The following is a 25,448-nucleotide window of genomic DNA, read 5'->3' as shown; positions in this document are numbered from 1 at the left end:
ACATGAGGATTTTTTGCACAGTCACTCGTTCAGAGGCAGCGTCATGTCTTCCAGATGTATTTGATTGGTTCCTCCATGTCTTACTGCACCAGCTAGGAGCTCTGCCAGCGTTGAGCAGACCTCGTTCCTGATCGTAGAGCAGAATTTTCAGTCTGAAGTCCTTTAAAACCATGTGAGCTGTAGCTGTACTGCAGTTACCTTTCTGAGGTAGAGGAAGTGGGTTCCAGGTTTCTGAGAGTTTTCAGTGAGAGTGGATACAGGGTTCTGTCAGGTGTGGATGTATTTTGGCTTACGGTTTGGGAAGTGCGCAGTTCAAGGTGACGTTGGCGTCTGATGAGATGAGAGCGTGGCACGGTGAGGGTCACATGCTGAGGCAGGATCCAGAGACAGCAGTTGGGCCCAACCTGGCTCTCAGAAGTCACCCTGTTCTAGGAGCTGCCTTCTGAAAGCACACCTTGTGCCATGGGGGCCTCAGCAAGCCCTGCTCTTGGACCCCGTAACTGGATTGAATTTCCATCCTCTTACTACCGTCACTTTACAACTTGGAGGCTTAAAGTCCACCATGAATCCGGGAGCCAAATCCTGTTCGGATCATAGCAGTCGGTTACGCTGGTTGGTTTCCTTCCTCCTGCCCTTCCTTCATTTCTTTTTCTTTCTTTAGATTTATTTAATTATTTGATGTATTGAACAGGCAGTGTTAGAGAGGGGGAGAGAAAAAGAGCAAGAAGTCTTCCATCCACTGATTCACTCTCAGATGCGCACAACAGCTTGGACCAAGCCAGGCGAAGCCAGGAGCCAGGAGCTTCATCTGGGTCTCCTTCATAGTGGCAGGGGCCCAACACTTGGACCATAATCTGCTGCTTTCCCAGGCCATTAACGGGGAGCAGGATCAGAAATGGAGCAGTCAGGATGCGGGCATTGCAGGCAGCAGCCTAACCCCTGCCCACAACACTGTGTACGCTGGTTGGTTTTCTAATGTAAAATCAACCTTGGGGGACAGCGCTGCGGCACAGTGGGTTAACACCATGGCCTGAAGTGCCGGCATCCCATATGGGCACCGGTTCTAGTCCCGGCTGCTCCTCTAACAATCCAGCTCTCTGCTATGGCCTGGGATAGCAGTGGAAGATGGCCCAAGTCCTTGGGCCCCTGCCACTATGAAGGAGACCCAGATGAAGCTCCTGGCTTTGGATTGGTGCGGCTCCTGCCGTTGAGGCCATCTGGTGAGTTAACCAGTAGATGGAGGACCTCTCTCTCTGTCTCTACCTCTCTGTAACTCTGTCTTTCAAATAAATAAAATAAATCTTTTTAAAAAAATCAACCTTGCTCTCCTGGGATAAGCTATGCTTGGTCATGATATGATTGCTGCTGCTTCTTTTTTTTTTTTTTTTTTTTTTTTAAACAGGCAGAGTTAGTGAAAGAGAGAGAGAAAGGTCTTCCTTCCGTTGGTTCACCCCCCCACTGTGCCGATCCAAAGCCAGGAGCCAGGTGCTTCCTCCTGGTCTCCCATGTGGGTGCAGGGCCCAAGCACTTGGGCCACCCCCCACTGCCTTCCTGGGCCACAGCAGAGAGCTGGACTGGAAGAGGAGCAACCAGGACAGAATCCGGCGCCCCAACCGGGACTAGAACCCGGGGTGCCGGCGCCGCAGGTGGAAGATTAGCCTAGTGAGCCGCGGCGCCGGCCGTGATTGCTTCTTATGTGCTGTTAGACCTGATTTGCTAAGATTCTGTTCTTCCTGCGTCTGTGTTCATGGTACACACTGGCGTCCCCTTCGCTTCTCTTTCCTGGAGGAGCAGGTGTGGAATGGCTGTCTGCTCTTCCTTCAGTGTTGGGGAGGACTCAGCCCTGAGGCCTCTGGCTCTGAAGTTTTCTTCGTGAAAGATTTTTAAAAACAAGTGCGCGTCTTTTCTCTTCTTTTCTCTTCTTTTCTTTTCCTTTCTTTTCTTTTAGAGGAAAGGTTTATTGTCGGGTGGGGGAAGCCCAGTGTGGGGGAGGGGAGTGGAGAGCACGTATGTGAGAGGCAGGTCCTGTTATACCTTTGTGGGGGGGGGAGAGCACGTATGTGAGAAGCAGGTCCTGTTATACCTTTGTGGGGGGGGAGAGCACATATGTGAGAAGCAGGTCCTGTTATACCTTTATGGGGGGAGGAGAGCACGTATGTGAGAAGCAGGTCCTGTTATACCTTTGTGTGGGGGGGGACAGCACGTATGTGAGAAGCAGGTCTTGTTATACCTTTGTGGGAGGGGAGAGCACGTATGTGAGAAGCAGGTCCTGTTATACCTTTGTGGGGGGGCGGAGAGCACGTATGTGAGAAGCAGGTCCTGTTATACCTTTGTGGGGGGGGGAGCACATATGTGAGAAGCAGGTCCTGTTATACCTTTATGGGGGGGGGAGAGCACATGTGAGAAGCAGGTCCTGTTATACCTTTATGGGGGGAGGAGAGCACATATGTGAGAAGCAGGTCCTGTTATACCTTTGTGGGGGGGGGACAGCACGTATGTGAGAAGCAGGTCCTGTTATACCTTTGTGGGGGGAGAGCACGTATGTGAGAAGCAGGTCCTGTTATACCTTTGTGGGGGGGGGAGAGCACGTATGTGAGAAGCAGGTCCTGTTATACCTTTGTGGGGGGAGAGCACGTATGTGAGAAGCAGGTCCTGTTATACCTTTGTGGGGGGGGGAGAGCACATATGTGAGAAGCAGGTCCTGTTATACCTTTGTGGGGGGAGGAGAGCACATATGTGAGAAGCAGGTCCTGTTATACCTTTATGGGGGGAGGAGAGCACGTATGTGAGAAGCAGGTCCTGTTATACCTTTGTGGGGGGGGGAGAGCACGTATGTGAGAAGCAGGTCCTGTTATACCTTTGTGGGGGGAGAGCACGTATGTGAGAAGCAGGTCCTGTTATACCTTTGTGTTGGGGGGAGCACGTATGTGAGAAGCAGGTCCTGTTATACCTTTGTGGGGGGAGAGCACGTATGTGAGAAGCAGGTCCTGTTATACCTTTGTGGGGGGGGAGAGCACGTATGTGAGAAGCAGGTCCTGTTATACCTTTGTGTGGGGGGAGAGCACGTATGTGAGAAGCAGGTCCTGTTATACCTTTATGGGGGGAGAGCATGTATGTGAGAAGCAGGTCCTGTTATACCTTTATGGGGGGAGGAGAGCACGTATGTGAGAAGCAGGTCCTGTTATACCTTTGTGTGGGGGGAGAGCACGTATGTGAGAAGCAGGTCCTGTTATACCTTTGTGGGGAGCAGAGAAGTAGGAGCAGTGGATCCCATTAGGGTAGGGTAGAGCTGACACCTGTGGTTGGGCCATCTGGTCACCTGGCTTCCAGCAATGATGGCAGGGGCTAGAGCCTAGGATGGTGTCCGGGACATAAATCATGCCACAGACAAAACCACACCATTTTACTAATATTCCCCCCTTTTGTTTTTTACAAAGCGCATGTTGTGTGGTATTACATCAGCCCCAGAAGTCCAGGGGGGCGGAGGGCATTCCCATTTCTTTGTGGTGATTGGCCTCTTGTTGAGTGAGCTTGGGCGTGTGTGCCTTTGAAGGGACCTGTGCGTTTCGTCAGGTTGTGGAGTCAGGAGGTCACCCAGCGCCAGCGTGCAGGCCTCGGCCTCGGCCTCGCACAGCTTGTCCCCTCCCTCCTCAGGGTGCCTGCTCCCCTCCCTTGCCACACCCACCGCAGCTCCCTGGCACTCACCAGGGTTTTCTCTTTATTCTCTGCTTTGGGTTTCATTTGCTTGTCTGCCTTCGTTTGGAGGAAGTTGAAGTCATGGATTTGAGACTTTTCTCGGTGAGCTGTTGAGTGCTGGGTGAGTATCAGCCTGTTGAAGAAAGCGTCCTCTCACTATAGCCGGCCGCTCCCAGTGTCCCTGTCCTGGTGCTGGCTCTGTGCCCGGGGCGGCTCCTCCGCCTGCCCAGGGGGGTCGGACGCCCCGCCCCCACTCCCATGCTGCGCTGATTCTCTGGAGTTCTCTGTTTCTTTGTGTCTCTGTCTTGTGTTTGCCACTTGGTAGCTGATGTTCTTTGTGTTAATGATGCTAAGGAATTATTCATCGAGTTCTGTTTTAAGATAGTGCTCTTGAGCATTTCTCCAGATCATCATTTTATTCCTCAACCTATTAATTCGATGGAGTGTTTTAATGAGAAAACTGAGGCCAGCCAGGGGGGCTGGGGGGCTGTGGGCCCCTCAGACACGGGTAGAATGTCCTGGACAAGCAGGCTGGCGACTGTGGCTGGAAAGCCCGTCTCCTGACCGACTGGCATCTCCCCACTAGCAGCTGCTTGTGCTGCGTGTGTGACCTTGCAGCTCTAAATCTCACCTGCAGGGTGGGTGCCGTCTTTCATCCACAGCTGGCAGGGAAAGGGGCTGGGCCCCTGGGGAGAGCTGGACCGGCTCCAGGAGACCCTGGCTATCTTGTGTGACCTTGCGGTTTTAAACCATGCCTTCAAGTTCGTTGCAGTCTTCCACCCGAGCTAGCAGAGGAGGGGGCTAAGCCCCTAAGAGACAGTCTCCAGGAGACCCCACTATCTCCTTGAGTCCCAAGCCAATCAACATACATACATGAACACCCCCCTGTCCAGTGGGCACCCCACAGGATAACCCAGTGAACAGACAGTAATGCCTTATAAACCTGGGACACTTCCTCAAAGCCAGTGTCTGCTCGGCCACTCCGCCTACTCTCCTCTCACCAGACACCTTCTCTGCCGCCCGCCAATCAAATAAAAGTTTCTGCCTCTTGGCAAGTTGTTTCACGGCTATTTATTTATTTATTTATTTATTTTTGACAGGCAGAGTGGACAGTGAGAGAGAGAGTCACTGTGCTTATCCGAAGGCAGGAGCCAGGTGCTTCTCCTGGTCTCCCATGCAGGTGCAGGGCCCAAGGACTTGGGCCATCCTCCACTGCACTCCCGGGCCACAGCAGAGAGCGGGCCTGGAAGAGGGGCAACCGGGACAGAATCCGGCGCCCCGACCGGGACTAGAACCCAGTGTGCCGGTGCCACAAGGTGGAGGATTAGCGGCTTTTTATTTCTATACTTTTAGCTGAGGAAAAGAACCCACAAGACTCACTCCGGCAACCACCCTCCCCTCTGTCACCGGTAGCAATAACTTTATATCAAACCTTCTTGTATACTAAAAGTGAGTATGTTTGTATGTTAATGAATTCCTTCCTTAAAGTGTTTCTGGAATTTATTACCTAATACTGTGCTCATGCTCTTTCATCACTGCTTGGGGGTGAATTAGTGCTTGGCCTGTTGATGTGTGTTAGGTTTAAATACCTCGGGGTTCTGGCCTTTTGTGGCCCCCAGAAAGGAGACAAAAGGAGACGGAGACCGACCTTGATAGAGATGGGTTGCTTTATCGAAGCAGAGGTGGCGACAGTCTGTTCTTTTTTTATTTTTTTTTAAGATTTATTTTATTTATTTGAAAGAGTTACAGAGAAAGAGACAGAGAGAGGAAGAGCCAGTCCAAAGCCAGGAGCCAAGAGCTTCTTCTGGGTCTCCTCCACAGGTGGCAGGGGCCCAAGGACCTGGACCATCCTCTGCTGCTTTCCCAGGCCATTAGCGGGAGCGGGATTGGAAGTGGAGCAGCCAGGACTCCCATAGCCTGCTGACAGTCTCTTCTTATAGTCTGTGCTCATAGACTGTGCAGGGAGAGCGGGGCTGTTAGCTGGTTGCTGCGAGAAATTGGCTCCAGGGGCTTTCCACAAGCCTTGGAGGCCTTTGGCTTATCTCGTTTGCAATCTGTTTTGCAAAGTGTCTGGAGAGAGGAGGTCAGGGGCAGATCTCTGGCGGGAGGCAGGAAGTGGGGAGGGGGACATTCTTGTGATGTCTTTAATGTGCGTCTGCAGCAAGCGTGGTTCTGTCTTGGCCACATTTCTGGAGTCATTGTCAAGGTTGCTTGGAGAAGGTCCTGAGAGCCTTCCTCCCTTCTCTGCCGTGGAGAAGTGGCAGAGCATCAGGTGGCTGTTCCTCCGGGAGTGAGGTCTGGGAAGGCAGGCTGTGGGTCAGCTTCCCTGAGTGCTCCTCTCTCGCCGATCTGCTCTGAGGTTTTTGTCCTTCTTAGAGTCGATCTTGCTAAGTCCTAGGGTGGTTCTTTTCTGGCTGGTCTCTGTGAGTGGAGTTACCTGTAGCAGAGGACGGAGTCAGGAGCAGCCCACAGCCTCCATGCCCTGCAGCCCCTCAGGAGCTGCACCAAGGTGTGCACACACCCCGGGCTTCCACTGGTGGAGGTGGGTCCTGCACTGCGCACCCCATGATCCAGGGAGAGTGTTGCTAGCTTGTGGGCCCCCAAGGCTGAGTTTTCCAGAACTCTGCATCTGGCTGCAGCCCTGGGAAGGCACATGTGCATCGGCTCTGTGCCTTTGTGTGCTGGAGCCAGGTTCTCTTCTTGTGTGTGCTCTGGGGCTGTGGGGATCTTGCGTCATTGAAGATAGACTTTTTGTTCTCTTTGTTGTTGTCAGTGAATTTCAAAGGAGACCCTTAACAATGCTTAACTTTCCTGTCGACAAAGTAGCGTTTCCCTGTGCTTCACAGTTGTTTTCACTTTCTCCACTTGTCCACTTTGTGCGTGAGAACAGCAGTATTCCCAGAAAAGAAGTGTCCGGATACCAAGGGCGTTTCCACTGAAAACTTTGTGGAGGACTCCTGCTTCTCTGATGTTCCATGGAGATGCCTGCATAACAGCCCCTGGCCCTGCACGCTTGCTGGTGATGTCCCTGAGACCTTGAGAGACCTGGGTCTCTGTGGTCTTTCTTTACAAGCGTGGTCTTCATGTGTTCTGGAGGCCGGAGTCCGGGGCAGCGTCTTGCTGCTCACAACGTGGCACAGAGCCCCCCCACTGTCACCAGCCCGCTCGGGTGATGCTGGCCTTCATCTGCAGTCACAGGAGCCGTGCCCTTAGGGCCATACGACCTGTGGGGTCCCCGCGCCCAGTGCTGTGGGAGCACAGTGAAACTCCAGCCTGGGTTTTGAGGGAGACACTCAGGCTGTAGGAGCACAGTGAGACTCCAGCCTGGGTTTTGAGGGAGACGCTCAGGCTGTAGGATCTGTGTAAGCAGATGCTGTTGGCTGTGCCGGCCTGACCGTTGTAAACTGAAGGTTAATGTCTATGTTGTCTTCTTCCTGGCAGGACCACGAGCAGACGATGTCACTTTGCTCTGGAGCAAGTCATCCACTTAGGTGTCAAAGGTATTGTTTTGCAGAGTGGCTGTGTCACATCTTCCTAGAGTGTTCTATAGGTTCTCTGGGAGGTAGTCTCTTCAGTCTCATGTTAGAAACTAAACTATGTGAGAACCATGTTTTTATTTTTTTAATGCTTCCATCACATAGAATTCCTTAAAAATAGATTTGTTTATGGATTTGAAAGGTAGAGTTACAGAAAGATCTTCCCTCTGCTAGTTCACTCCCCAGATGGCCCCAACAACTGGGGCTGGGCCAGGCCAGAGCCAGGAGCCTGGAAATCCATCTGGGTCTCCTAGTTGGGTGGCAGGGCCTAAGCACTTGTGCCATCAGCTGCTTCCCAGGCCATTAGCAGGGAGCTGAGTCACTGTGGTGAAGCAGGCAAAGCCGCTGCCTGCAGTGCCGGCATCCCATTGGGCACCGGTTCGAGTTCTGCCTATTCCACTTCCAATCCAGCCCTCTGGCCTGGGAAAGCAGTGGAGGATGGCCCAAGTCCTTGGGCCCCTGCACCCACCTGGGAGACCTGGAAGAAGCTCCTGGCTCCTGGCTTCAGATCGGCTTGGCTCTGGCGGTTGGGGCCATTTGGGGAGTGAACCAGAGGATGGAAGACCTCTCTCTCTGCCTCTGCCTCTGCCTCTCTCTAACTCTGCCTTTTGAATAAATAAATAAATCTTAAAAAAAAAAAAAAAAAAAGAAAGAAATGCAGCAGCTAGAACTCAAACTGCTCATATGGAATGCTAGTGTCGCAGGCGGTAGCTTAACCCACTGTCCACAAGGCTGGCCCCTTAATTTCTTACTGTGTCACCTCTGTGAAAACGTCCCACCTAAACAATTGGAAGGCCGTTCATTTTGCTCTGCTTTTCCCCTTGGGATTTGGCTTTGTGCTCAGAAGGACATGGCTGTGCTGCAGAGCAGGTGCGGTGGGAGTGTGGCACTGTGTTTAGAAGCCGTGTGGGAGGGGTCCAGGAAGGAATGGAGCAGAGTGTGAACCCCTTTAGGAGTGACCCCAGCCAGCACAGGTGTCGCGTCTTCACACCCTCAGCTCCTCACTGATGGCTGCCCCCGTGCTCTTCTTGTCCTCAAAGTGCTGTTTCCAGAAGAAATCATTTTGCAGTCTCCCCAGGTGACAGTGTGGAACCACATCCAAGATGCCAGAGAGGATGGACAGTTCACCTCCAAGGTAACGCCTCGCTGCCTAAGCCGATGCTAAGCAAAGGTCCATGAATTCGTCCCTGACACAGCTGACTGGGGTGTAATGAGGACTGTAGTTCACAAATAACGCCTGATCTGTGAAAAATAAAAACAACTGAAAAGAGATTTAGTGTAAAGTTTATCGGCAATTATATGTGAGACTGAGATGGCTGTGGTATATTAAGTAGAGAAAAGCAAAATACAAGGGTTCGATCCTACAGTGGTACCCAGAAATGACATGGCTTTCATCACACCCAGACATGTACGTTCACATGACTGCACACATGGGAAATGTCCGCAGGGAGGCGCACCACAGGGCTGCGCACGTGCACGGTCTCCGTGACCGTCGCTGGCTGCTTCTCACTTCTACCACCCAGTGGCTTCCTGAGTAGTAACAGAAGGCCTCTTACCTGCCGGATATTGTCCTGGGTTCCCAGTCTTGTTGTGGAGTATTACTTTTGTTAGTTTTATTAGTAATTAGAGATACCATTGTGTTCCTAGTAGAGAGGACAGCTGTCCATGCCATAGTGGAACTTGCAGCCTATGAGTCTGTGTGCAGAATTTGTCTTTGTCTTTTTTTTTCCTGTTTCATTGTGTGTGTATGTGTGTATGTGTGTGTATATATAAAGAGAGAGAGAATGGGAGAGCTCTTCAGTCTGCTGGTTGACTCTCCAGAAGCCCACAGCAGCCAGGACTGCTGAGGTGGGTGGAAGCCAGGACCGGGGAACTCAGTCCAGGCCTCCCACATGGGCGTCAGAGACCCGTCTCCCAGTGGGCACGTTACAGGAATGCGGATCGGAAGCAGAGGGGTCAGGACTCAGATCAGGCACTGCAAGGTGGAGCACTGTCACAGATCTTTGTACAATTACTTAATTGTTTTCACAGAATAAAGGAAGGAATGGAATTTTTTTTGTATTTAATTGACAGGTAGAGTTATAGACAGTGAGTGAGAGAGACAGAAAGGTTTTCCTTCCATTGGTTTGCTTCCCAAACGGTCGCTACGGCTGGCACTGCGCCGATCCAAAGCCAGGAGCCAGGTGCTTCCTCCTGGTCTCCCATGTGGGTGCAGGGCCCAAGCACTTGGGCCATCCTCCACTGCTCTCCCGGGCCACAGCAGAGAGCTGGACTGGAAGAGGAGCAGCTGGGACTAGAACCCAGCGCCCATATGGGATGCCAGTGCCGCAGGCAGAGGATTAATCAAGTGAGCCACGGCACTGGTCCAGGAATGGAATTTTAAAATAAGTTTATTAGGCCGGTGCCGTGGCTCAGCAGGCTAATCCTCCGCCTAGCGGCGCTGGCACACCAGGTTCTAGTCCCGGTCGGGGTGCCGGATTCTGTCCTGGTTGCCCTTCTTCCAGGCCAGCTCTCTGCTGTGGCCAGGGAGTGCAGTGGAGGATGGCCCAAGTGCTTGGGCCCTGCACCTGCATGGGAGACCAGGATAAGCACCGGGCTCCTGCCATCAGATCAGCGCGGTGCGCTGGCCGCAGCACACCGGCTGTGGCGCACCGGCCACAGCGGCCATTGGAGGGTAAACCAATGGCAAAGGAAGACCTTTCTCTCTGTCTCTTTCTCTCTCACTATCCACTCTGCCTGTCAAAAATAAATTAAAAAATAAATAAATAAAATAAATAAAAATAAGTTTATTTTGATGCCAAAAAGTTGAAATCTTTGCAGTTTCATAACATGCATTTTCCATGAACTTTTTCACAGACTCTCCTCATATTCATGGATTTCAAATTTTTTTGCACCAAAATTTACTTTTTAATTCCGCTTTCCACAGATTTTTGGACTTAACTGTGTATGTATAAAACTGTGAATTATGGAAGTTGGTGCTGTGGCTTAGTGGGTAGAGCCGCCACCTGCAGTGCCAGCATCCCATGTGGGCACCAGGTGGAGACCTGGCTGCTCCACTTCCGATCCAGCTCCCTACTAATGCTCCTGGGAACGCAGTGGAAGACAGCCCAAGTGTTTGGGCTCCTGCACCCATGTGGGAGACCTAGATAAAGCTCCTGGCTCCTGGCTTTGGCCTGGCCCAGCCCCAGCTGTTGCAACCATTTGAGGAGTAAACCAGTGATTGGAAGATCTCTCTCTCTCTCTCTCTCTTTTTTATTTAATAGATTTATTTATTTATGTGAAAGTCAGAGTTACAGAGAGAAGGAGAAGCAGAGAGAGAGAGAGGTCTTCCATCTACTGGTTCACTCTGCAGTTGGCCGCAACAGCCGGAGCTGAGCCAATCTAAAACCAGGAGCTTCTTCTGGATCTCCCACACGGGTGAAGGGGCCCAAGCACTTGGGCCATCTTCCACTGCTTTCCCAGGCCACAGCAGAGAGCTGGATTGGAAGTGGAGCAGCCAGAACTCTAACCGATGACCATATGGGATGCCAGCACTGGCAGGCGGCGGCTTCACCTGCTGCACCACAGCGCCAGACCTCTGTCTCTATTTATTTCCCTCTTTCCCTCTCTCTTTCTCTCTCTCTGTAACTCTACCTTTCAGATAAATAAGATAAAGCTTAAAACAACACTGAGTTATGGAATTGTTTCTAATGGAACAACTGAAACACAATATCATAGGTCCAGCATTGAAACACACTGAAGCTGTCCTGTGCAGGATCCCAAGGCCCTGTGTCCCCTCTGCGGGGAGGGGGTCTGCAAGGCATGGCCCCCAGAGGCCCTCCCAGGAGAACATGGTGTGGGCTGTGCCTTAACCTCCCCCCAGGCTCACACACAAGCCAGCCATGGAAGCAGGAAGAATGTATATTAGATAATCCTTAGTCCTTTGTTTTGGTTTATTGTCACAAAATGTATTTATTTTTAGATTCAAGTCCTCAGTTTTTATTTTAAAAGGACGAAGATTATTAAGCTGTGTTTACTGAATATTATTAAACGTTGGGAAGCTGTGGCTTAGAAGTGAAGCGTGAACATTTTTAGCAGCTTCCTGCCAGGCACCTGTGTCGTGTGAGCTGTTTGCTCTTTAACCTAGGCCAGTATGAACACAGAACTGGGGTTTGTCACCACTTTTCTGTATGGTGATTTCCAGAGTAGTAAAACCATGAAGAACCAAGCTAAGCCTGCAGCAAAGGAGAGGCCTGTGGGCACCGAGGACCAGCCGGGGGCTGCAGAGACGCGTGACGCAGGTACGTGCTTGGCAGGGTTTGAGCCAGGAGAGCAGCGCCCTGGGAAGCCCACCCTCGTTCAGAAGGAGCACAAGGAGAGAGCGCTTTCGGTTAGGTTCATGGAAGAGGCTCTCAGACTGTGGATTGCACTTGCCCCAACCTCGTGAGACGTTTTCAAATCCTGCCGCCAGTGTGTTAGCTGGCACTGCCCGAGCAGAGCACAGCGTGGGTGGAAAGACCTGTCTCTGCCCTCAGAGCTGAGGGAGGTTGCCTGACCCGTCAGTGGAGCACAGGTGATCACAGGCAGCATGTGATACTCTTGTCCCGGGGGCACCCTGCAGGGCTGGCCGTGGCCTGGCCACCACTCGGACGGCTGAGTGCTGCCCGACCTCAGGAGGAGGCTTCCTGACCTCTGACTGAATCTTGTTTTTCTCTTTTAAATGCAGTCGACGAAACTGAGATTCCCAAAGCAAAAGACAAGGAATTTTTCAACCCCGTGCTCAACGAGAACCAGAAGCTAGCGGTTAGAAGAATTCTGAGTGGGGACTGCCGCCCACTCCCGTATATTCTCTTTGGCCCTCCTGGCACTGGGAAGACGGTGACGATCATCGAGGCTGTGTTACAGGTGAGGGCCGTGAGCCCTGGACGCGGTGCTCTGGTGTCCCTGTCCTCACAGGTGGACTTCATAGTCGGAAAGTTGTGAAGGGCTGAGAAGTCCAGTTGTTCCAGGATATTAAGCCAAGTTTGCCGTGTGAATTTCAAAAGCTTATTTTACAGGTTTAGACGCAAACTCTTTTTTTTTTTTTTTTTTGACAGGCAGAGTGGATAGTGAGAGAGAGAGACAGAGAGAAAGGTCTTCCTTTTTGCCGTTGGTTCACCCTCCAATGGCCGCTGCAGCCAGCGCATCTCGCTGATCAGGAGCCAGGTGCTTCTCCTGGTCTCCCACGCGGGTGCAGGGCCCAAGCACTTGGGCCATCCTCCACTGCACTCCCGGGCCATAGCAGAGAGCTGGCCTGGAAGAGGGGCAACCGGGATAGAATCCGGCACCCCGACCGGGACTAGAACCCGGTGTACTGGCACCGCAAGGCGGAGGATTAGCCTGTTAAGCCACGGCGCCGGCCTAGACGCAAACTCTTCATTGCCAAAATAGTAAATTTCAAATCCACTACTTAAATTCCAGTCACATCATGAGATTTTGCTGCCTTTCCAGCAGCTGAAGCCACTGTCCTGCACACATCTCTGGCATCTGGGTTTATATTTTAATTAAATCATGACAGCGCTGTGATCAGTCGTCCTAGGCACTCGGGCTTCAGGCCAGCGAGCAGGTGCTGAGTACTGCCCCCGCACGAGTGCTGAGTGCAGGCTCAAGCAGGAAATGTGCCTCGAAAGGTGTTCAGAGTGTTGGGTAGTGCAGAGGACCCCGCCCCCACACCTCCCGCAGCAGCCTCCCTGTGGCTGAGCTGTGGTTGCCGAGCCTTCATAGGGCAGGGCTGCTCTCCATGACCCTGGTGTCTGTGTCCTTGACGAAGGTGCATTGTGCTCTGGCGGACAGTCGGATTCTGGTGTGCGCGCCCTCCAACAGCGCCGCGGACCTCGTGTGTTTGCGGCTGCATGAGAGCAAGGTGCTGCGGCCCGCAGCCATGGTGAGGGTGAACGCCACCTGCAGGTTCGAGGAGGTGAGTGTCAGGAAGCTGCTGTGCCTCTGAACTTACTGTTGAGTGGTGGGGTATTTTGTTTTCATTGTTATTCATTATTCTTATTTATGGTGGAGAGTCACTCTCCAAATGTGAACACAGGGCTGAGCCAGGCCAAAGCCAGGAGCCCAGCACTCTGTCTGCGTCTCCCATGGGGGTGTCAGGGATCACAGTACTTGAGCCATCACCTGCTGCCTCTCTGGATATGTGTTAGCAGGACGCTGGAATCAGGAGTAGAGCTGGGCTCCAAGCTGGACACCCTGACATCCCAGGCAGCACCTTGACTGCTGTGCCAAGTGACAGCCCTAATGGTGGAATTTTTTTCCTGAATATTTCATTAGCTTCTCATTTGCAATCTGTGAAATGAGTCCTGTTGTGCGTGTTTGTAGCTTTGTTAAGTTCTCATGTTCTGGGGTCGACACTGGCTCAGTGGGTTAAAACCCTAGCCTGCAATGTCAGCATCCCATGTGGGTGTCGGTTCAAGTCCTGGCTGTTCCACTTCCCGTCCAGCTCCCTGCTAATGGCCTGGGAAAGCAGCAGAGGATGGCCCAAGTGCTTGGGCCCCTGCACCCACATTGGAGACCCAGAAGAAGCTCCTGGCTTTGGATTGGCTCAGCTCCGGCTGTTGCAGCCAGTGGGGGCTTGAACCAGTGGGTAGAAGCTTTCTCTCTGTCTCTTCCTGTTTCTGTAAATCTTTCAAATAAATAAATCTTTAAAAAAATCCTCATGTTCCTCTTTTGTTTGCTGTTCAAATGTATTATTTCTTTTTAGTTTTGTTTTATTCATTTGATTATTAACTAGTTAGGAAAATTGTAAGTTTTTGATTTGTTTGTAGATTGAAGATTGCTGGGAAAAAGGAATGAAACCCAGAAAATGTATGAAATTGTTTTGGGGGGAAGGAGCTGCAGGATATTTGTGGCCTAGAATCCACACAACATGGGCTGAATGTTAACGAAAACATACAGTGTTGTAAAACAATCTTATTTTTTTTTAAGATTTATTTATTTATTATTTGAAAGGCAGAGTTACAGAGAGAGAGAAAGAGGGATCTTCCTTCCACTGGTTCATTCTACAGTTGGCTGCAACGGCCGGAGCTGGGCCGATCTGAAGCCGGGAGCCAGGAGCTTCCTCCAGGTCTCCCACGTGGGTGCAGGGGTCCAAGCACTCGGGCCATCTTCTACTGCTTTCCCAGGCCACAGCAGAGAGCTGGATTGTAAGTGGAGCAGCCGGGACTTGAACCAGTGTCCACATGGGATGCCGGCACTGCAGGCAGCAGCTTTACCCGCTACGCCACAGCGCTGGCCCCTTAGAACAATCTTAGATGGGTACTTAGTCCCAACTAAAGGGTGGCATCGAGGCAAGGTTGTGTTAGGATTCCTGTCAAACTTCTGATTCTGTCCCATTAAAATAAATACTTACTGCCTTGAAACCTGAGGTCACCTCCCCCACGCCCACAGACGATCCTCGACGCCATCAAGCCCTACTGCAAGGACGGCGAAGACATCTGGAAAGCCTCGCGCTTCAGGGTCATCATCACCACCTGCAGCAGTGCCGGCCTCTTCTACCAGATAGGCGTGAGGTGAGCGCGCAGAGGCACAGCCGGGGACATGCAGGGTGGCCAGCACACAGAGGCCTCCGCAGAGCCAGAGCCGGATGACAAGGAGGACGGGGGAGGCGGAGCTGCAACTGGAGGCCCAGGCCCAGCGGGCCGAGCCCCGGTCAGCAGAAGCCACTGGAAGGCTTTTGAGAGGAGGGTGGAGCTTCGAGGGGCACTGGACGGTCCTGCAGGGAACTGCTGGGCTCTGCAGGTCAGCCCCGTTGACAGCTTTCCCGAGAGTGACCGTCTGTGCAGGACAGGTCAGCCCCGTTGACAGCTTTCCCGAGAGTGACCGTCTGTGCAGAAGCTGGATTTGGGAGTCCCAGGTTGGAACAGCCCTTTGAGGACCACTGGGCGTCCTGAGCTGGGGATGCTTGGGAGGCGCGAACAGAGCGGTGTGGTGTGGTGGAAGCAGCTGTAGTAGCTGCGGTGGGCTCAGGGTGAAGACAGGCACACCTTGGGAGGCGCGAACAGAGCGGTGTGGTGCGGTGGAAGCAGCTGTAGTAGCTGCGGTGGGCTCAGGGTGAAGACAGGCACACCTTGGGAGGCGCGAACAGAGCGGTGTGGTGCGGTGGAAGCAGCTGTAGTAGCTGCGGTGGGCTCAGGATGAAGACAGGCACACCTTGGGAGGATGCATCGTGCTGTGTCAGCTGAGACTGAGTCGTGATGGGGGCGATGTCACAATGTCCTCATCTTTCGTGGGCTGGGGATCGCTGCAGGAGGCCGGAGCTTGAGATCTGCAGATCGAGGCCTAGTCCGCTCACAGTGGGGCATCCGGGGCTATGGGCATAAACTCTGTCCAGTGTTGGGGTCAGGGGGGAGGGCTCAGGCTTGGCAGCCAAATTGGGTACAAGCCCAGGGCCTGTCCTGCCAGCCCTGACTCTGAGCACGGTGGTTTTCTGCCCCCAGCTTGTTTCCTCGGGCCTCGCAGCTGGCTGTAGTGAGGGTCCATACAGAGGCTGGCCCCAGACATCCTCTTACTCTCAGGGCCTTGGCCTGTTGGCCTGGAAGGCTGGGCAGTGCCCCAGCTGAGAGCAGATGGTGAGCAGAAGTCGGGAGGAAATGAGCAGATGGAGGAGCAGCCTGTGCCGACTGCAGCACCTGACACGTGGGGAACAGAGGCCCACGGAGAAGCAGCCACGTGCCTGCCGTCACGGCTGTGCAGTGCCCTTGGTTGCCACAGGGACATCCCATGCTTTGCCCACATCCAGCCTCACCCCTTGTTCCTTCCCATTTTTTTCTTAAGGGAAGAATTTAAAAGTTAGAATGAGAATGCCTGTCTGCTGCTCACTGCCCAGATGCCTGCAAGGGCCAGAGCCGCTGAAGCTGGGAGTCCGGAAGCCAGTCCAGGTCTCCGAGTGAGTGGCAGGAATCCAGCCGCTCGAGCGTCGGTCTGCGCTATCAGGCAGCTGGAGTGAGCAGCCAGATAGGCATCAAACCAGGCACTCGGATGTGGGCCGTGGCTGCCTTGGTGACTAGGCCAAATGCCCAGCCTAGATGTGAATGTTTAAGCAAACACAAAAGTATTTGATGAAGTGTGTGGAAAATGTCATTCAAAGTAGGGTTACTTGTTGAAATCCACGTGTTTGTGGAGTCCTCAGGAAGTTCGTGGAAGTGAGTATCATCCAACATCTGTACAGTGGCCCCGCTGTGACCCCACAGTGTTGAACGTGATTTTGCCCATGTTGTTGGCACCAGTTATAAGACAGTTTGGCAGGAGTTACCACTTCAGTCATCTTTTGACCCTAGAATTGGACATTTTACCCACGTCTTCGTGGACGAGGCTGGGCAGGCGAGCGAGCCGGAATGCCTCATCCCCTTGGGGCTAGTCTCAGACGCCAGTGGTCAGGTGAGGACTGTGTTGCCATGCATGCTGTTTCCCACAGTGCTGGGGCCTTGGGGGACAGCCACAGCCTTACAGGGCTCAGGACAGTGCCCAGGATGTTGCTGGCGGCGGTGGGCTGTGCGGCAGTCACAGATCTGCCTCTGGACCAGGAGGAGGCAGGCCGCTCTGTCGCACTCACTCGCTGCTCACTCAGAAGTCGGGACCCATCCTGGGCAGTGGGGACGCAGTGGTGGGGTCAGGAACTGGGGTCCCGGATGTCTGTGAGCTCCCACATGCCCAGGGGCGTAGACAGGTGGTATAAGGTTCAGACCTGTCAGAGACAGAGGTGGTTGAAGCCTGTGGCCTCGGAGATGGTCAGCATGGCTGCTCCTGGGCCTTCCACCTGGACAGAGCATCAGGGAGAAAGGCCAGGGGAGGGGTCTCTGCCAGAGCCAGGCACAGCAGAAACTTGAAGACCGGTCTCGCGGCTGGAGCTCGTGCAGTTTTGAAAGTTTAGGGGAGAGAGCCAGGCTGCAGCTTGGGCAGGGAGAGGCACGTTGGAGGCGGCTCGCAAAGGAGCTTGTGTCTCAGGCCTGTGCGGTTCTTCTCCATCTCCGTGGCTGCCCAGCCATGCTCTCCCTGACCCCCAGCAGCCAGAGTGACCCCTGCCTGCCTGTGTGGCCGTGACCTGCAGCGCGCCCCTGCTGCCCTGGGTGGGTGGGAGCAGGAGGCCGGCTGCCCTGTCCGTCACCTGCTGAGCCGGCTGCCCTGTCCGGCACCTGCTGAGCCAGCTGCCCTGTCTGGCACCTGCTGAGCGGCTGCCCTGTCCGGCACCTGCTGAGTCCCCTTTGTGCTGCAGATCGTGCTTGCCGGGGACCCCATGCAGCTTGGCCCAGTCATCAAGTCCAGGCTCGCCATGGCCTACGGGCTGAACGTGTCCATGCTGGAAAGGCTCATGTCCCGGCCGGCCTACCTGAGGGATGAGAACGCTTTTGGTGCGTGTGGTGCATACAACCCCTTGTTGGTAAGTTCCCGGCACAGGTGTGCCAGGTGAGAGGCTGCCAGGTGCAGGTCAGCTGCTGCCGCACAGCTGGGGCTCCCCTGCCCTCCTTGTCTACCGAGTCGTGTCCCAGGCCTAGAGAAAACAAGTGAGGCTTTTCCTACCTGCAGCAGAATCACCTGGCCCCTTCAGGCTTGTTCGTGTTGGCGCACTGTGCCCTGTGCAAGGGCTCCTCCGGGAGCGTGTGCCGCTCTGGGTCCCCTGCACCACACACAAACCCACCGCTCCCTGTCCCTGCTCAGGGCTGCTGATGGGGCAGGGTTCAGCTGTCTGAGATGCTGCTGGGAAAAGCAGGAAGTCACCTTTGTCATCTTTGTTAAAAGAGAAAACGTGCCAGAGAGAGGCTGTCGGGAGGGTCCCAGTGGTCTCCTGACCCTGCAGCTCCTGGGTGGTTTGCTGCCCCTCCGGTCTCACCTCGAGTCCTCAGCACACTGCGCTCACCAGCTGTGGGTGTGCAGAGTCCAGCGGTTCACAGGGAGCCCAGCAGTGTTGTCTGAACTCGCATATACAAGAGAAGCGGATGTCCACGTGGGCTTCATGGCCAGCATCACTGGAGACAGAGGGGCAGCCGATGATGGTCAGGTCCTCCACTTGGAGCCTGCTCCTGCTGTGGACAGTGGAGCCCTCACCCCGCTGAAAGTCATGAGGGGACCGGGGTGGAGCCCAGGCTTTGTGGAGGGGTAGGGTGTCTTGAGGTGAGGAAGACCTTGTGAGGGCCACCCCCCAAGAAAGACGCCTGTTGTCAGAACGATGTCCATCGGGAGGCTCAGGGGAGCCCCTGCAGCCACCCCAGGACGAGACAGCGGCTGTGACATTTGCTGGGCCCAGCGCGGGCACCTGAGCTCCATGCTGCCTGCCGGAGCTGCCCTGTGCTCCAGGTGGCCTGTGCCCCTGTGCCCCTCGTGCTGCTGCCGTCCCTGGGGACATTCCCGCAGGGCCTGCCTGCTGTCCTGCAAGCTCTGTGAGCCCTGTGCGGTGTGCCCCTCCCCCTCCTGACACCTGCGCATCCAGGTGAGGCACGCTGTTGGGATGCTCGGCCAGCTTCAGCGTTTTGATTGGCATCTTAGGCTGGACACGTTCTGACTTGTGAATTGAAGCTTGTTCCCCTGAGTCAGAAGTCACCGGCTGTGACACCAGCATCCTAAATACGTGCTGGCTCATGCCCTGGCTGCTCCACTTCTGATCCAGCTCCCTGCTGATGGTCTGGGAAAGCAGTGGAAGATGGCCCAGGTGTTTGGGCTCCTTCCTCCCATGCGGGAGACCTGGATGAAACTCCTGGCTTTGGTGTGGTTCAGCCCTGGCCCTTGCAGCCATCTGGGGAATGAACCAGTGGATGGAAGATCGATCTCTCTCTCTCTGTAACTCTGATTTTCAAGTAAATATTTTAAAAAGAAGTGGCAGGGCCAACAGGGACGAGGGAAGAACTCCGCGAGTGAATGCCTTGCGCCACGGGGTTGTCATGGTCCCCAGCCTGCCCAGGGTCCTGGTATGTGGCTGTCCTACAGCTGAGCAAGGGAGGGCTTCGTGTGCAGGCTGGAGTTGCGAGACTGGGTCCAGAGAAAAGCCTGGGGCCTGTAATGGATCCGGGTGTCCGTGCCGGCGCCTGGCCTGGCGGCCAGGTTCTGTGTGGCAGGGGCCACCTGCCTCCTTTCAGAAATCAGCTGCATCCAGACCCGGGAGGGGCAGGAGGGCCTTTCTTGTCTCTGACGATGGGCCCCTGGTTCAACAGCTTTCCAGGGGGCTGGCTCTGAGGGCAGGGGACAGCAGCAGCAGGGCTGCCCCGTGGGGTGGACACTGGCAGGGTTCCCACACACCCTCTCCCTGTGGCTGGACCTGTTCGAGTGCCAACGTCGTCTCTGACCACCTCCTCCGCACAGGTGACGAAGCTGGTGAAGAACTACAGATCCCACTCGGCCCTGCTGGCGCTGCCGTCCCGGCTCTTCTACCACAAGGAGCTCGAAGTCTGTGCAGACCCCGCAGTGGTGACCTCTCTGCTGGGCTGGGAGAAACTGCCGAAGAAAGGCTTCCCTCTCATCTTCCATGGCGTGCGGGTAAGCGGTGTGCACAGCCGCTCGGGACTCTGTGTGGGGAAGGGCCCGGCCTTCGACTGTCCCAGTGTTGGAAGGGGCAGGCTCAGTGCTGGTCTCTGAGGGGTAAGAGGCACTGACGCGGGGCTGTTGACCCTCAAATCTGGGCACTGACCTCTCCTGTCAGACAAACTGAACCCAGAGAGAGCCACACGGGGGTGGCCATAGGACAGCAGATGGGTGCTGGGCTCCCTGAGCTAGGGAGGAGCTCCGAGCATCAGTCAGAGGCAGGAGAGCTGGGACAGTGCAGGTCATTTGCTCAAGGAGCCCAGTCATGTGAGAACCCCATGTGGGGTAGCCACGGGCCTGAGCAGCCCTTGGGATGTGAGGGGCAGCAGCAGGCTAGAGCGGCCCCTCGCCGTGGCCTCAGGAGAGGTGGAGCCAGGGCTCAGTGGCCCAGAACTCAGGTGACTTGCGTTTGGAATTTGGTTGGAAGAAGCAGAGGTTAAGTTTTGTATCAACCCCTAAAAGGGAGCTGGTGTCAGGCACCCCCTTCCTGCGTGCAGCGGCACCTCCTGTTGCACAGATCCCAGACGCAGCTCACATAGCTGCCTGCCCAGACTCGGCTTCTCACTGAACTCCCCAGGGGGAACATCCATTAGGGGTCTGTCCAGAGTGAACTCACCCCCACCAAGGGTAGGAGGGGCTCCCAAGAGAAGCAGGCACCTCAAAGAAGGGTGCCCGGGGGGGCGTCCTCACTGGTTGGCCAACACACTGGAGCCTTGAGGTGCATTTCCACCCCCAGGAATGCAGGTCCCCACTGCCTGCCTGGTTTTGCCATCCTCAGAAGCAGGTGAGACAAGCATTTAATCTAGTGGTTAGAACGCCTGCACTGCCCAGCACAAGTCCTGGTTTCAAGTCACAGTGCAGTTCCTGGCTCCAGCTTCCTGCCAGTGCAGACCCGGAAGGCAGCAGGGGACAGGCTCCTCCACCACAGGGAGCCCTGGATTGAGCCGCAGCTTCTAGTTCCTGTGGCCCAGCTCCTGTGGGCGTCTGAAGAGTGGGCCAGTGCGCTTGTGCACTCGCCCGCTCCTCCCCCACTCCCTCTCTGCCTCTCAAATTACAAACAGGAACTGCAGTCTCCTCTGAGCACCTGGATCCAGCTGTGCCTGATGCTTTATCGTTCTTAGAAACTAGAGGTTGTGCTGGAGGGAGTCCCTCTGCTGCATCTGGAAGGAAGCCCCCTGAGCCATGCCGGGGCGGCTGCAGCGGGTGAAACAAGACAGGTGCTCCCCCAGGCGGGGCCGTGCGCCCCAAGTTGACCTGCCTGAGCAGTGCAGGCTGAGTCCAGGTCACCTGGGCATGGAAACTCACTCTGGAACAGCGTTGGGGCCGGTGCTGTGACTCAGCAGGCTGCAGCCACCGCCTGCAATGCCAGCATCCCACATGGGTGCCAGTTCAAGACCTGGCTGCTGCACTTCCAGTCCAGCGCCCTGCTGACGTGCCTGGGAAAGGAACAGATGGCCCAAGTCCTTGAACCCTTGCACCCGCGTGGGAGACCGGGAAGAAGCTCCAGGCTCCTAGCTCTGTTCTGGCCCAGCCCTGGCTGTTGTGGCCGTCTGGGAAGTGAACCATGGATGGAAGACCTCCCTTCCTCTCTCTTTCTGTCTCTCTTTGCCTTTCCAATAAATCTAAAAAAATACAAAACAAACAAAACACAGAGCTTCACAGAGTAACATGAATCACTGAGCCCACAGGCAACACGTGCTGCCCCCTTCGAGAAGGGCGGGCTCCTGTCTGCCCTCCTTGAGTGCCGAGGCCCTCCCTGCCTGTCACGAGGCCCATCCGTGTAGCTCTCGCAGCCACTTCCTCCTTCCTTCTCTTACTTGAAAAGGGTGCTTTTTTTTTTTTTTAAGATTTTTATTTATTTATTTGACAGAGTTACAGAGAGACAGAGAGAAAGGTCTTCCATCTGCTGGTTCACTCCCCAGTTGACCGCAACGGCTGGAGCTGCACCGATCCGAAGCCAGGAGCCAGGAGCTTCGTCCGGGTCTCCCACATGGGGCAGGGGCCCAAGCACTTGGGCCATCTTCCACTGCTTTCCCAGGCCATAGCAGAGAGCTGGATTGTTAGAGGAGCAGCCAGGACTAGAACAGGCGCCCATATAGGATGCCGGTACTGCAGGTGGAGGCTTAACCTACTGCGCCACGGCGCCGGCCCCAAGAAGGGTGGTTTTCTTAACTAATTTCTGAGTTGTGGAGAATGTTTTAATCACCGATTTTTTAGTTTCTGTTTATTAGGTATTGGTTGAAGACCTTGTTTTTTTGTTTGTTTGTTTGTTTTGTATTTCTTAATATGGTCAATTAGGTGTCAGCTTTGGTGGAAGCTCTGTGTAGTCCTTGTGCCGTCAGCCTCAGAGACGGCCCGGCTCCACTGCACCCTGGTCTACATTGTGTCTGCTAGGAGCTCCCCAGCAGAGAAGAGCAGTGGAGTCTCACCTTAAAATTGGGCTTTAAAAATGCATGCAGTGTATTTGTGTCCCTGAGAGGCAGAGCACCAGCGAGACGGGGAGACAGACCTTCACGTTGGTCCCGTTTCCAGATGCTGCAGCAGCCAAGGCTGGGCCAGGCAGAAGTCAGGAGCCAGGAGCCCCATTCTGCTCTCTGACCTGGGTGGCAGGAAGCCAGGCACCAGGCTCGTCTTCCACTGCCTTCTCAGGTGCTTCAGCAGGGGCTGGGTCAGACACGGCACAGCGGGGACTCAGCGGCGTTCAGATCCGGGATGCCAGTGTGCATCCCGCTGCACCACAGCACGTCTCCAGAAGTTGTGCTTTTGTATCCAGTTCTGTCTCACTTTCTAGCCCTCGTAGCCTCGTGGGTTTTGCTTTCCCAGGCACCTAGCAGAGACCTAGATGGGAAGAGGAGCAGCTGGGACTCGAACTGGTGCCCATATGGGATGCCAGCCCTGCAGGCAGAGGCTTAGCCCACTGGCACGCACGAGACCCCATGGTAACCTTTTTTAACTGTGAAACTCAGTAGAATTAAAGTATAGCTCATCACTTTGTAACCAGTCTGCAAAACTTTTTCATTTTGCAAAATCCTCATTAAACCTCCGTGTCCCCTCCTCCAGCCCCTGCACCCACCGTTCTACCTTGTGGTTGTGTGAACTTGATTCTTCCTGTTGCCTCACGTAAGTGAGTCGTGCAGTACCGGTCCTTTTGTGTCTGGTACAGTGTCCTCAGTGTGTGTGTGTGGTGCGTGTCAGTTCAGGCCTGGCCTTGCGGTGCAGCAGTTAAGCCACAGCCTGCAATGCAGGCAGCGCCTGTCAGAGCTCCCTTTGAGACCCAGCTGCTCTTCCACCCAGCTCCCTGCTGATGGCTCGGGAGGGCAGTGCCTGATGGCTTTTGTGGCCTTTTAGGGAGTGAACCAACAGACGGAAGGCATCTCTGTGTCTCTGCCTCGGTCTCTTAATCATTCTTTTTTTTTTTTTTTTTTTTTTTTTGGTAAGACTGGTTTATTTATTTGAGAGGCAGAGTTACAAAGGGAGAGACAGAGAGAGGTCTTCCATCCGCTGGTTCACTCCCCAAATGGCCACAACGGCCAGAGCTGGGTCTATCCAAAGAAAGGAACTAGGAGCTTCTTCTGGGTCTCCCATGTGGGTGCAGGGGCCCAAGGACTTGGGCCATTCTTCACTGCTCTCCCAGGTGCATTAGCAGGGGGCTGGATTGGAAGTGGAACAGCTGGAACTTGAACCGGTGCCCATATGGGATGCTGGTGCTGAAGGCCAGGGCTTTAACACCCTGTGCTGCTGCACGACCCCTCATTCTGTCTTTCAAATAAAATAAAATGACTCTTCAAATTTTCCTTCCTGGGGCCAGCACTGTGGTGCAGCAGGTTAAAGGCCTCACTTGCAGTGCCCTGGTTTGAGTCCCGGCTGCTCTACTTCCAATCCAGCCCCTTGCTAATGCCCCAGAGAGGGCAGTGGAGAATGGCCCAGGTGCTTGGAGCCCTGCACCCACATGGGAGACCTGGAAGAAGCTCCCAGCTCCTGGCTTCCAGATGGGCACAGCTCCGTCCATTGCAGCCATTTGAGGAGTGAACCAGCAGATGGAAGACAACCCCTCCCCCTCCCCGTATATGTGTATATGTGTGTATCTAGCTCTTTCAAATAAATAAAAAAGAATTTCCTTCTTTTTTCTAAGACTGTGGCGCCCCACGGCTTGTGGACACGTGGGCTGCAAACATTTGGGTGTTGTTACTGAAGCTGCTGTGGACACGGATGGACACGTAGCTCTGAGGTCCTGCTTCCACTTCTATGGGGTGTCTTCTCAAATACGGCGTCGCCGGGTCACAGGGTAGTGCTGTGTGCCATGGCTGTGCACTGGGGTTCTGGTTTCTCTGCACCTTCACCGGCTCGTGTTGGTTCTGGGGGTTTTCATAGTGGCCGCCTTGGTAGGTGTGAGGTGATAACTCACGTGGTTCCCTAATGATCAGTGACGCTGAACAGCTTCTCCTAGGCCAGCTGGTCGGTCGTGTGTTATCTCGGGAGAAATGCCCGTGCAAGTCCTCTTTGTTGTTCTCTTTGACTTTTTAACTCATTTATTGGAGAGGCAGAGAGGGAAAACAAGCTCCCATCCCTGGTTGACGCCACAGATGTGCACAGCAGCCGTGGCTGGGCCTAGCCAGAGCCAGGAGACGGGAGCTCCATCCAGGTCCCTGCGTGAGCAGCAGGGCCCCGAGTGCTTGCTTCCCAGGTCTGTGCTGCAGGAAGCCGAGAGTCAGCAGCCGAGACTTAACCCACGATGGGTTGAAACGGGAGCGTTTCAACTGGTGTCTTGACTGCTGAAACCGATGCCCACCCTGGAACTTTTATTTTTTTTATTCATTTATTTTTTATTTGACAGGTAGAGTTATAGACAGTGAGAGAGACAGAGAGAAAGGTCTTCCTTCTGTTGGTTCGCTCCCCAAATGGCCACTACAGCTGGAGCTGCGCCAATCCGAAGCCAGGAGCCAGGTGCTTCTCCTGGTCTCCCATGGGGTGCAGGGCCCAAGCACTTGGGCCATCCTCCACTGCCCTCCCGGGCCACAGCAGAGAGCCGGACTAGAAGAGGAGCAACCGGGACAGAATCTGGTGCCCGTAGGGGATGCCGGCTCCGCAGGTGGAGGATTAACCCAGTGAGCCCCGGCGCTGGCCCTGAAATTTTTATTTAGATTGTCTAGTTTATCTACTCAGTTGTTCCTGTATCTTTATACCCAAAAAAAAATCAGTCTCCCCATGTTTTCGAAGAGGCGTGTAGATCCAGTCTTGCACTTAGCTCTTCGGTCTGTTTTCAATCTTGTATGGAGGTGAATCTTCGCTTTTTAAGAAGTGTTTATTTTGATTTAGTTGAAAGAGCAACAGGGACAGAGATCTTCCATCCGCCGGGTCACTCACCAAATGCCTACCCACATCCAGGGCTGGGCCAGGTCAAGGCCAAGAGCCTAGAACTCCATCCAGGTCTCTCCCGTGGATGCCTGGGACCCAAGTACTTGAGCCATCACCTGCCACCTCCCAGGATGCATTAGCAGGAGGCTATATTGGAGGCAGGGGAGCCGGGACTCAAACCAGTACTCTGATGTGGGAGCAGGGATCCCAAGTGGCAGCTGAAACGCTCGCATCACAACGCCTGCCCCTGGCCTCGTTCTGCCACATGTGGGAACCCAGTCTTCTCAGCTCCATTCACTGAAGACTGTCCTTTCCTCCTTGAATGGACCT

At 54.4% G+C, this 25,448-nt stretch overlaps 1 protein-coding gene across 1 annotated transcript in view; it reads left to right on the top strand.

The window, feature by feature from the left end:
- Nucleotides 1-25,448, top strand: part of MOV10L1 (Mov10 like RNA helicase 1) — a 75,176-nt gene that overhangs the window by 40,850 nt on the left and 8,878 nt on the right. Inside the window, exons 14-22 of the mRNA XM_062201902.1 lie at nucleotides 7,138-7,196; nucleotides 8,273-8,367; nucleotides 11,416-11,512; nucleotides 11,938-12,116; nucleotides 13,021-13,167; nucleotides 14,643-14,764; nucleotides 16,532-16,631; nucleotides 17,467-17,631; nucleotides 19,545-19,718. Coding sequence (XP_062057886.1) covers nucleotides 7,138-7,196; nucleotides 8,273-8,367; nucleotides 11,416-11,512; nucleotides 11,938-12,116; nucleotides 13,021-13,167; nucleotides 14,643-14,764; nucleotides 16,532-16,631; nucleotides 17,467-17,631; nucleotides 19,545-19,718 — 1,138 coding nt within the window. The remainder of the gene's footprint in view (nucleotides 1-7,137; nucleotides 7,197-8,272; nucleotides 8,368-11,415; nucleotides 11,513-11,937; nucleotides 12,117-13,020; nucleotides 13,168-14,642; nucleotides 14,765-16,531; nucleotides 16,632-17,466; nucleotides 17,632-19,544; nucleotides 19,719-25,448) is intronic.

The sequence above is a fragment of the Lepus europaeus genome, chromosome 10 (assembly GCF_033115175.1).
Source record: "Lepus europaeus isolate LE1 chromosome 10, mLepTim1.pri, whole genome shotgun sequence".
Classification (NCBI taxonomy): domain Eukaryota; kingdom Metazoa; phylum Chordata; class Mammalia; order Lagomorpha; family Leporidae; genus Lepus; species Lepus europaeus.
Note: the sequence above shows the minus strand (reverse complement) of the source record. Positions and strands in the feature narration are given on the sequence as shown.